Genomic DNA, 12,601 nt, shown 5'->3' on the forward strand with positions numbered 1-12,601 from the left:
ATGTTCTCATGGACTTCACAGGGGCAGAGATGGTTGAGTTGTGACTTGAAGGATATATTGCATTATTTCACAAATTCTAAGCATACATTTTTTTTTTCACATCCTGAAACCAGGATGTGTCTTTTGCTCTATGTATATGTTTAATGTAACAGAGTATCTCTTCTACCCCAAACGTGGTATGAATTTGGCAGTGTGTTTTACAGTCTGTGACATCTTAGTATCAAGAAGATATGCTACTTAGACTCTTGTGGTTTCACATGAAACATACCAACTTGATACTTTTTAAAAAGCGTGCATGGGAGGTGTCTTAGTTTCCTATTGCTGCTGAGATAAATCACCACAAATGTAGTGGCTTAAAACAACACGAATTTATTCTTACAGTTCTGGAAGTCAGAAGTAAAAAGATGAGTCTTGAGGGGCTAAAAATCAATAAAAAGCAGGCCTGGTTCCTTCTGGAGACTCTGGGGGAGGAATCTGTTCCTTGTCTTTTCTAGCTTCCAGAGGTTGTCTGCATCCTTGGCTTGTGGCCTCTTCCTCCATCCTCAGAGTTTCTGTATCAGTACAGTTTCAGCTTCCATTGTCACACACTTGGGCCCTCCTGCCTCCTCTTGTAAAAACCCTTGTTCCTACATTGGGTCGACTCGGATAATCCAAGACCATCTTCCCATCTCAAGATCTTTAACTTAATCACATCTGCAAAGTCTCTTTTGCCATATAAGGTAACAGGCTCTGGGGATTAGGATGTGAACATGTTTGGGAGGCCACTATTTAGCTTACCATGGGAGGAATTTATTTTTAAAATGTTGATATGTTTTTATATCCCAAAGGTGAGACTATAGTTATGTCCCAGGAAGAGTCTAGGATTTTTCTGTTTTCCATATCTGCTCTGTCTCTATGTCTACATTCCTTCCTTCTTTCTCCGCAGACTGACTTCCTCTGCAACTCAGCTGTATATAGGAACATGATAGTTGGCATTTCCTGAGTCTGTAAGTTATGATTTCACTAGCCAGAGATTGCCCCCACCCCCATCTCTCTTCCAAATTTCCAAGGAAAAAGCTCTGATTGGCACTCTTGGGTCAATGTCACCCTTTCCCAAAGATGTAGCCAAAATTGTGGCTGAGGGAAAGGGTACAGCTCTTCAACATTGTAGGAAATGACTGCCAGCAAGGAGGCATCTCAAGGGATGCTCAGCTGGTTGCATACTGAAAAATAATCCTTTGGAAGGGACAACTAGTTGTTCACCAGGGAATTAAATAAGAGGGTGACATTTCAAACAGAGTGTGCCTGCACTCGGTCAAATATTTTTCAAATAGTGAGTATCCACAAAATATTTCTGGAATCAGGTAGAGCTGTGAAATTTCTTCAAAGTGTCTTTTTTTCCAGGGGATTTTATCTCCTTTTGCCTGGAATCCTGTGGTTCCTCTGCCTCCACCTCTCCCTCCTCTGCCATGCCATATTTTTACATTTCACCTTTTTGCCCAGAATTCTTCAGTCACTTTCTCTTTATCACAGAATAAAGTCCAAACCCTATCCTGGCATTTATGTACGAAATGATGAGCTACCTTTCCCCCACCTAGGATAGGAGAATAGTCATGCCAATTTCACAGATATGTGGAGAAGACTGAGTATTAGGGATTGTCACCCTTTTCCACACATCTCCAGTGTGAGTCCTCCGCTCTTTCAGGCTGGCTTCCCGTGGTTCTCCAAGCATGTCTTAATTATTATCATGGCTACACCTTTGTTTGGCCTGGGACTCCAGCCTTGGAAATGCCTGACTCTCATCTCCTACCTTAGCAGTCCAGCACATTCCTTCAGGCCCTGCGAGGCTACAAATATTTTCTTACCTCTTCATTCTAAGAGCAGCTCTACTCCGTTCTATGCAGAGTCTTGGAGTAGACTACGTAGCCCTACGTGGGTGTGACAGTCACACTTTGCCTTCCTGGTGGCCATTTTGCTTCTCCGCAAACACTTTCAGTGCTGATAAGCTAAACTCAGTCCTCCCATCCCATTTTCTCAGCAGCTTTAATTAGATAGCTGCAACATGTAATTATCTTTTTAGTCATGACAGTCTTGCCTTTTTAATACAATTTTCAGTTCTTTCAGAGGAACAAAGTACCTGCTGGAAAGGCACTGATTGCATTTATACCTCAAATGATAATTTCATGATGTTAGTAGTTAAACCAGTGCTACCACTTTTCTTTTATTTTCGTCCACATTTACCATTCCTTGGGGGAGAGGATTTGCCATTACAGGACTTGAGATTATTGTGACAATACTTAGAACAGGTCTCTGAACAGAAAGAAGGCAAAGAAAACCCTCCTAGTTGGTGTCTGTTGCTACTTGAACCAACTTTACTTAAGGCACTTTAGATTACTCTTAAACAGTATTTGAATTTTTGAAAAAGAAGTTTCTGTTGTGAAAGGTTTACTCCTTTTTCTCCCTTTTGTATTCTTTCAGTCCTGTTACTGTTTATATACAAATATATCCATATCTATATACCTGGTTTAGTTTCTATAAAAATTGGGATTTTGTATTTACTTTTATATTTACTTTATGTATTTACTTTTAAAAAAGACTTAACAATATACCAATGACACCTTTTCATGTCATTATATAAACATTTAACTATTTTTAATGGCTCCAGGAAGCAGCACAATTTATCTATATTTTTCTCCTATTGATCAACACAAGTTATTTCCAACTGATTCTTGCATTCTGATTTCTTTACCTTAAAAGATATTAAAAAGATAAATGACCACCACACTCCTATTCACAAATTCACTCAGTGTTAAGGGTTAAATTTCGTCACTTCAAAATTCATATGTTGAAATCTTAGCCTCTAGTACCTCAGAAGGTGACCTTATCTGGGAATAAGGTCACTGTGGATGCAATTAGTTGAGATAAGGCCATACTGGAGTAGGGTGAGCCCCATACTGGTGTCCTTATATTTGGATACAGATCACCGGGAGAATATTCTGTAAAAATAAAAGCAGAGATCAGGGTGATGTTTCTATGAGCTGAAGAAAGCCAAAGATTGCCAGAAACTCACCAGAAGCTAGGAGGGAGGCCTGGAACAGATTCTCTCTCACAACCCTCAGAAGGAACCTATCCTGCCAATACCAGATCTTGGACTTCTAACCTCCAGATCTGTGGTTTAATACATTTTTATTGTTTAAGCCACCCAGTTGGTGCTGTTTTGTTAAGACAGTATTAGCAAATTAATACACTCAGTCTTAAAAAAAAAAAGGTGTTTAGTGCACGAGATAAAGAACATTGGGGCAAAAATCCATGATGTTGAGTGAAAGCCTTTCTAGGATGACTGTGTTGTGTCATTGTGTCTAACCAATGATATCTCTATAAGATAATGACTGTCATACAACCCAAGGCTTCCAGCAAGTGGCTCATACTATAGAAAAGTAATGGGCTGAATGTTTGGTAGAAGCCAGGTTAATGACCAGAGATCAGGAATGGTAACAAAGAAATAATTACTGAGAACTTTCCACAGACAAGGATGTGGTAACCCAGGCCTCTATCTGGTAAGCTGTCTTCTGGCTTTTAATCATATCAGGTAACATAAACAAGTAAATAATGATAAATCATCTCTAGAGAATTTAGTCTTCCTCTACTTCCATTAATATCACCTTCAGGGAAGCCCTGTGTTGGTCTGAGTCTGAGATATTGGCAGCGCACGATGGCTGATCCAGTTTTCCAGGGACTCTCAGGGCACGGGACTGAATATTGTGTGTGTTCCATGAATGTGCTTTGCCCCAAGTCACAGGGCACTGTCACTCCTCTGAACCTCTAGACTCTTTTCATGCTCTATTTCTTAGGCAATGAAATGGTAACTACAAGACAGTATATGATAACATTTTATTATAGTTATATTTAAAACTCCACAGGAACAGGGATTTTGCCTGCTTTATTCACCTGAGCACACCACTGGGCACATAGTAGGTGCTCAACAATTTTTTTTTTTCTAAATAATGAATTGCACATACATGTGTTTTGCAACTTCTTTTTCCAGTGTTATTTGAAGTTAAAATATCTGTGCTGGACAACAACACCCCTTCTCTGCTGGCCAGATATGACTCATAGACCACCAGTTGAAGCCTTTGCTCTATAAGTACTCCATAGAGCCCAAGGCAATTATCTCTCTGTACCCCAGCAGTTCCTGGCATGAGCATGGTAGAGATCAAAGGGCAGCAAATAAACGCACAAGGAAATCCAAGTCATGTTTTGAACTACTGAGGTTTTTTTTTTTTATTGCAAAACATTTGTTACAGAAATTTCAGAAAGTTTTTCCCGTGGTATCTGCCAACTTCTGCTTCGAATTATATATCTAAACAAACAAGCTCAAAGTGCACTGTGAATGCAGTAATAGACCTTTAAAAAAGAACAATTCCTCTAAGGATTTTTATATATTTATAATGTCGATTGATATGCAAACTGCTGTCTATCTATACACAAAGAAGGAAAAGATGTATATATCTTTAAGAAACCCAATTGCAAAATTGTTTTATTTATAGGAATTCATTTAAAAATGATATCTGAATAATTTTCCCCATTATAAACTATGGTTAGAATGCTTACAAATGAGAGTCTAAGTTCTGTATTACGAAACGACTATGAGGACAGTCTACTGCATGTACTGTTTTGCACGGCAAGAGCAGCAATATAAACTCAGGTCAGACGCTGCAGTGACAGGAAGCAGGTAAGCCTTGATAACAATGCTACGGTGCTCTTCTTCTGAATCTCCCTCACAAAGATCCCACTTTTAGGTCCAGAATGATGCAGCTAGCAAGGATACATACACAGATTATTTGGGAGAACAGAAATAACCCTGAATAGGGTGAGTTCCTTTCCCTCCCACTTCAATTCTTGGTGTATTTCACAGACACATTCCCTAAGTTGGAATCAGGGATATGATCCCGGTTGGCTCCAATTCAGAGGTCCCAAACTACTGTCTCTGGGACCAAAAGCTGCTGGCAGACACAGTTGTTTGGCTAGCACAGCATTTGCAGATCTGAACGTGAATGTCTCTGTAGTAGGACACGAGTTCCCTCATGCCCTGTAAACCCTACTTCCTCCCGTTTGCCTCACACGGGTCCAACTAGCACATTTGTGTTCTGGATCCAGCCCCTCCACATATCTGAGTTTACAACCCCACAGTCTAGATGCTGATTCCCAGTGCTGATGGTATGTGGGAAGTTGGGGGGAAGATGTGAGGGACTCTCTTGGGACTCAGGCAAAGCACTGATGAAGCCAACGCCAACACCAGTCCAGCTGGGAGCATGGGGTAGAGGAGGAGGGAGGAAGCTAAGTGAGTGGGATGAGCAGGGCTGGATAAAGTCTGCATGTTTGACTTTCTCCAAAGAGCCAGTGTTTCAGCTGACTGTGCCAGGGTCCACAGGGTATCAAGGTGATGCGAGCAAGAGTCAATTGGTCTGGCAAAAAAACCACCTTGTGCTGGGCTAAGAGCAAGGAAGAAGGTTAAGGGAGTAAAGAAGGCTGCACATCCAGGGACAAGGCTGAACTTCCCTCCTTGTCCCACCTCTCTCAGCAATCTGCCTGCTCCAGAGGAAGGCCTATATCCTTTTCATCTCCCAGCACACAAACATTGTGCAAATAGGCAATGGCCTGAAGGTTTAATGGGACCGTAGACTAAGTTAGGAGAGGGAAAATTCAGCTCACTCTTGCTGCCATCTGGATTACTTGGCCACCAAAATCCTCTCTTAGACGACATGTAGAAACTGTCCTATCTTGGTTTCATTAGCAGTGATCCACGCAAGGAATTCATCAGAGAAAGGTAACACAACTACCTTCTCAAATGAATTTAAAAAGAAAGGAAAAGAAAAAAAAATCTTGTTTTCCTTAAATCAGAGCCAACCCCTCCTTTGGTTGACTCCAATCTGAGAAAGAGAATGTTCGACTTATAAAAAGAAGAGAAAGCTTAGGCCAGTGCAGGCTGAGAGAAGTTTCGTCTACTTAATTGAAAAGCAGTCATTTATCAGACTGTGCAAATGGGCTCCTCTCTTTTCCAGATGTTGAATGGCTTCTAATAATGAAACGGTGATTTCTTTAAAGGGCAAACTCCTCAGAGTCACCCAGTGCTCGATCAGACACCCAGTCACCCGCCTCTTGCCCTCCCCCAGGCCAGGCTCACACACAAGGTGAGAAAAGCCACCTGGTAGGAGGGTGATCACGTGTTGCATCATTGGATTCATTCAGAATGATCTGTGGATTTTTACACTGTCACGAATGGACCTCTGATTCTCATCTCTGGTATAGCAAATTGTATGCAATGGCCCTAAAGAATCAGAAACGTGTCTTTCATGTACCACAGATGCACCAACACCTAGACCTTAGTAAACCCAAGCAGTGCTGGCTAACTCTCTCTGGGTAACATAGCTATATGTCTTGTAGTTAATACTTTATTCCGTATTACTTGTTCAGAGCTTTAAAAAAGATAATAAAAAAACCCTCGTTACTTTTTTGTTTTTAATTTTAAAAAATTGGACATAATCCTCAAACAGTGTAAGAAGCCCAACAATCTGAGTGAGTTCCTAACAGGTTTAAGGGTCACAGCAGGCAATAGTAAAATGTTAAGTGCCTTTCAGAAGTCAAAAGAAATGCATAAAGCAGTGCATGCATTTTGTTGCCACAAAATTAAGACTGGATTTGGAGAGGGATTACTTCATTTAAGTCACATTGCTATTGTTAAAGAATAGTGAGTTATAATGCAATATCCAGAACAAGTATATAACCACCTACACACTAGTATTACCTTATCTAGAAACAAACATTTTAGTGTTACTACATGAACATATTTATAAAATACTGTACACTGCTTCCACACTGGGTTAGCAGATGTAAACAAACAGCTAATTCAACTGGAGCTTAAAATATTATTTTCAGTTCATTTGTCATATAGTCTTTTGCATCACATGCCAGTTTGTCTTTCACAAAAATCACAACTTGCCTACCACAGCTCGCAGGGCTGGTAAGAGAATGCACGTCAGCTTATACAAATATTTTACAGTCGTCTATGGGAATGTGAAAAACACAAAGCAGGTCAGGAACAAAAGTGCCCATTTCATGAGGATGCTAAATAACATGGAATTGGGAACATAATTAATCCTTGCAACATGTGCTTCTTTATTGAATGTTACAGATTCTTAAATGATTATAAAGCTGTCCTGTAACGTTCATTAATATAACCACATGCTACAGCTATGCTGAGTTAAACACGGGTTACATATATGTTTATAGGTGTTTTATAATACAGCATCACCCAACACATTGGTATAGTCTATAGACACAGCATGATGGATGACTGGATAACAGTTATTATCACTATAGAAGTTAAACAGCCCAAACGTTCAGGAGGATTAGACCGCACAGCCTCAGAAAGTGGGATGAATGCACTATCCAGTTATCTACCATAATTTAACTATAGAAACTGTCTTTTAGAATGCATTTGAAACATTCAGAAGAAAACACATTTTGTGTTTTTGCAAGTACATTTTTCTCATTTAATCATTCTGAGATAAATATATATATATATATTTTTTTTTTTTTTAAAGGGGGAACTTACCGAGTGCTAAATAATATCCTAGACCTGGAAGCTTAGACTTAAAAAAAAATTCAGTTCTGTAAAGTGCTGCATTCTGACCCCTAATACACCTTCTGACTTGGAGAAATACACAAACTAGCCATGACAATTATACCCAAGCTTTCCAGCTCCATTCAAATCCATCAAGGAGGGAGTTTCTCAGCATAAATATAATATATGTTGGTTAATCAGGAATTTCCATGGTCATTTTCATTAAATATCCTTAAATTTTTTTTCCCAAAAGGACTGAGAAATTTAGAATAAATCACTACATATGGTAGTATATAAAAATTGGCACCTTAGAAGCAGATGATTAAACCAAAGCTATTACTTCCATGGGCTCTCTATGACTTTATTTATGTTCCTCAATAACTTGCTGCTCATGAGCTGCTAAATTCACAGAGACAGGTAATTAACATCCCCTCGATCAGGGACATGGTGAAATAAATGAGCTGGACATAAGCTAACTGTACAAGGCCACTGGTGTGCAGAACCCCCAGAAATGGAAAGAAATGGATGGAAACAACACACATGGAAGTGCACAGGAGGGAAATGGCTCATGAAAGTTACACAGTGTGTGTTTAAAGTCACTTAAACTTGGCTTGTATATTTCACACAGTTCACAAAAGATGAAGAACTTCATTTTCATGCACAACAAAAGGACCAGTAGTCAGGTCAGGACTGCTAATACTTCATTTCCCAGGTGCTATTCTGTTCTCTCTAGAAATCACGATAAATAGAAAAGCTCATGCTCACAATTTTCCCCTACTTTCAATCTGGCCCTGGAGGTGCTGTCACATCCTGCTCTGTGGTCAAAGAATAACGATTTCACCTACTTCTTGGATTCCTCTTCAGACTGAGAGAGCCTTCTGGCTTTTTAAGTGTGCTCTGTACTTAATATCATCAAATGTTAGTACGTAAGTACGTCAAACTAGCAAAAGCTAACGTAAGGAACAAAAGTCACAAAATCCTGCTTCAAACTCTGGTGCTGAGACTTGGCCTTCCTGAGTCACAGAGAAATGGTCTCGAAATGTAAAGTGCCTATTACAACTGCACTGATTATGAACAAACATGATTCCTCCTCCTCATTATCAATCAATATGGAACCAGGGATGCATGAACCCTTTAAGGTTTATTGCAACTTTGCATGTATGTATATTTTTTTTCTGGGGCGAGGGCCCAGAGCTTTCATTAGATCCTCATAGAGATTCATGACTCAAGTTTAAGGGTAACTGATTTAGTCTCAGACCAAATGCATGTTTGCTGAGGGGGAAACAGCCAATATAGGGTCCAATAAAAATAAAAGTGTTTCTAGAGCAGTTATAGATGAGGGACTCTGGTGGCTTGTTTCTTATTCACTTAAACCCAAGGAGTGGAAAAGGAATTCTTTAATTCTTTATATATGGCCACATCATTATTTCTACACCTGAAAAGCTCGTTCAGAGGGTTTTTGCTTTTTGTTTTAAATATTGAAAGGCTAGAGATTTTGTCCATGTATTTCATTGATTTCATATAATGAGAAAATTTGGAGTTCACAACTACAGCTAAACAAAAGAATCAGGTAGTATTTGGGGCCAGGAACATTAAGTCTTTTACCTTACAGACTTCTATTCTCTTTTAAAGCAGTGATCCAAATAGGAATCCGAGGATTAAGATTTTTTTTATCCAACTTTAAATCCATACTCTGAGCTAGAAATATATGCCTATATTCTAGAGTCCATAATACTATCTGGTTTAGAATCACGTGTCTATTCTGATTGTACTTGGCATAATTGCTTTGTGCAGGAGAAACCAGGCTAAAAGAGATGTCACGATAGCAAGTGCTCCCGGACATAAAAGGGACAGAGGGCAGGTAGGGAGTCATGTTGGCAACTCTGGTTTGGTACAAGGAAAAGCTAAGGTCATAGGAATTCAAAAAATAATAATTTCAACATCTGTCAGAATTTAATATAATGAACTCTTTCAATGAAACTCCTTGGATATTAAAAAATCCTGGTTATATCTCAAGGTGATAGAAAAGTCCAAGCCTTTTAAGAAAGCTCTATATGTCTGTTTATATACTACATATTAACATGTCTCTCTGTGTAAATGATTATATATGTATATAAGCAGCATATACTAAAGAACTCTTTATATGTTTATTTGCTTCCTATTTTAGCCTACTGTATCTTTTTTATAGCTCTGTATATAAGAAAAATATTCATGGTATGCCTGTAACTGATGGCTTTGGGTTGATACCAAACTCCCAGTCAATTCTAAGGTTATTTATGGTTTTGAAACTTCCTTAGAAAGTGCTCTGGAACATTTCCATAAAAAAGATACCAGCCCTTGAAAAACTCCAATTAAACTGATGCTAAACTCAGATTAAATGTCAGAACTCTAGATACGAAGATATCTACATGTAACCAGATATTCACATAGAAAATGGTCATGTGATGAGTGGTGTGGAAGATTGGCAGTTACATCCCAGAGATGTTCAGAAGACGTGGTGGACTCACACACACGATGAAGGTCAGACAGCAGCATAACGCATGACATGGATGGTGAGGCTCTAACAGTCTCCCACATGGCAGTTTTAGGTGAGTTCTGCCTACTGTTCTTTTTTCTTTTTTTTAAAGTTCACTATTACATATTCAGTGAGTGGCTTCATTGATGATAGGTGAGATAAAAAATAAATTAAAAAATATAAAATTATTTAATTACATTCATCCTGAGCTTGCTCGACTATACTTGAATGCCCACTGTATATAATAAACTACTTGACATTTGTTTTTAACATCAATTCTTCCTTCATTTTGATTGCAATACAAAAAGGCATTTCTTTTCCCTTTATTTTCTTCAAAAAAGATTAAAGTTGTGGCACCAGAAATGAATATATAAGAGACAGGTGAACTATGACTGTTACCTTGTTTTTTCTTTATAATGATCAATTACAGAAGTGTTGGCATGAGAAGGATGTGGGACGTTAGGTAGAACTGCTTGCTGCCGGCTTATACTGAATAAAAAGGATGCTCTTCATCAGTCATCAGTGATGGAGCCAATGTGAAAAGAAAACAGAATTGAAGTTTAGAATATCTCATTTGTATGCGGGGGACTTCTTATTTTATTTTGCAATTTAGCCCTGCATCCTAAAGCTCTTGATAACGGTCAGAAACAGGAAGTTGCCTCCTGGCACGGAGAATGCTTGAAGCCCCATTCATTCCCAGGGCTCATGGCGTTCTGAAGTGACTAGTGATACACATTCAGCTCAACCCTTCATCTCCCTCTTTCCCCTCCCTACCCATCAAGGGTGAACATGACTTAAATCCCCTGTGTTTGGCACTGGGCCAGATCAAATGCTTTCTTGATCTGTAGCCCAGAAGTCACCTTTGAGTTAATACCTCCCAAGGCATTACTTGTTTTGCTCACTAAGGGTAAAGTAGGTAAGTTTCAAGGATAGGGAACAGATGAATTTGGGAAAGAATTTTAGAGCTGGATTTTTGAGCCTTCTGCAAAGCTTATTAGAAGGTTTAGTTGTGCTTGCTTTCAAAACTGTGGAAAGCGGACATTCTGGAGAGTCTCCTCATGGACAGGCTGTCCCCTCGGCCCTCCGGCTTGGAGGACTTACTCCTCTGGAAGGGATTTCTCAGGCTTGCTGTATTCCGCTGCCTGTCGAGTTTGTCACTGATGGAGAAGCTCTTCCTGGTGTGTGCATATGGCACGCTTGGCTCCTCTGCTGAGTAGCTGTTGGCGCGCTCTATCTTGGGAACTGTGATGTTGTTGGACAGGGTTCTCTCTGAATTATCACCTTCCTGGGAGGGTGTTGTGATGGTGGCTCTCCGGCCCTTGGCCTCATTCTCCTCACTGTCAGAGCTGGGGTGACTCAGTTCCGCCTCTCGCTCGGGATGGCAGCAAGAGGAGTCCTCCACTTTCCCTCCAAGACCCCCAGGGAAGGTGGCTCTGTCTGCAATCACTTGAGGGGCATTAACACACCGCGTGTCAATGCAGTCCGTAATGCTTGTGTATTCTGCTGTTTTCATGGGCACCCCAAAGTTGGCGTAGTAGCTCCTTGAAGGAGAAAACATAAAGCTATGAGATTTGACTATGGGTGCCTCTTCAAGAAGAAAGGGTGTGGTGGCTAGGTAGCGGCTACTTTTGGAACGCTCGATGGTGTGGTACATTGGAGGGTCAGTGTCCCAGGGGTTCTGGCAATCTGGGAGGTGGGTATAGTCTGAAGAAAAAGATCTAGTGTCCATGGAGGTGACGTCCTCGAAATCAATGCTCCGGCTTGGAGGTCTGTCTGTGGGTGCAAGAGTTGCACAGGCACTACTTGAAGGAGCTGTGGAAGGTGCTGGAGCTGAAAAGCTTGCCTCTCCCAGCCCAAGGATGTTCATGGAATTGTCCAGAGGGTCTATATCACAGTGGAGCTCATCCATGGCAGACACATAGATGTCTACACACGAAGATGGTCTTCTGGAATCAGGAACAACGGCCAAAGTGTTTGTAGGGGCAGTGGGAGCTCTGGATTCTTTTGCTACAGAGTGGGAACTAGTAGCCCGGTGTAGGCTCAGGGACCTTTCTTTAAAAAGACTCTCCAGCTTTTCTATACCACCTTTGTCTTTCACATTGACTGAATAGAAAGAATGGCTTCGCATACGGGGCATTAGAGTTGGAGAAGTTGGGGACAAGGTCTCCTCACCTGCAGGGTCTATACTCTCTTGGAGCTTGAAGGTGTTCCCCTCCTGGCTGTTGAAGCTGCTCTGGCGGACAATGTAGGCTGCGTCTGTGCAGTCTGAGGAGGTCCGCGAGCGGATTTTGTTGGACTCGGCCCGCTCCAGACCCGTCAGGCGCTCCAGGGCTGTGGCCATGCGCCCGATGAGGTCCTCAAGCTGCGCCAGCCGGATGTCCACGGTCTGGAGCGAGGCCTTCATGCAGTGCTCCCTCTCATTCACTTCTTCCAGCCGCATGGACATGTTCTCTACCCTGGGTGGGAAGAGAGAACAAGAGTCA

The 12,601-nt window shown here is 40.8% G+C and overlaps 1 protein-coding gene across 1 annotated transcript in view; it reads right to left on the reverse strand.

The window, feature by feature from the left end:
• Positions 1–4,234: 4,234 nt before the first annotated feature.
• TRPM3 (transient receptor potential cation channel subfamily M member 3) overlaps positions 4,235–12,601 on the reverse strand; it is a 466,869-nt gene continuing 458,502 nt past the window's right edge. The window contains 1 exon segment of the mRNA XM_032477819.1: positions 4,235–12,574. Within this exon segment, the coding sequence (XP_032333710.1) occupies positions 11,122–12,574 (1,453 nt within the window). The 3' untranslated portion in view covers positions 4,235–11,121.

The sequence above is a fragment of the Camelus ferus genome, chromosome 4, assembly GCF_009834535.1.
Source record: "Camelus ferus isolate YT-003-E chromosome 4, BCGSAC_Cfer_1.0, whole genome shotgun sequence".
Taxonomy (NCBI): Eukaryota; Metazoa; Chordata; class Mammalia; order Artiodactyla; family Camelidae; genus Camelus; species Camelus ferus.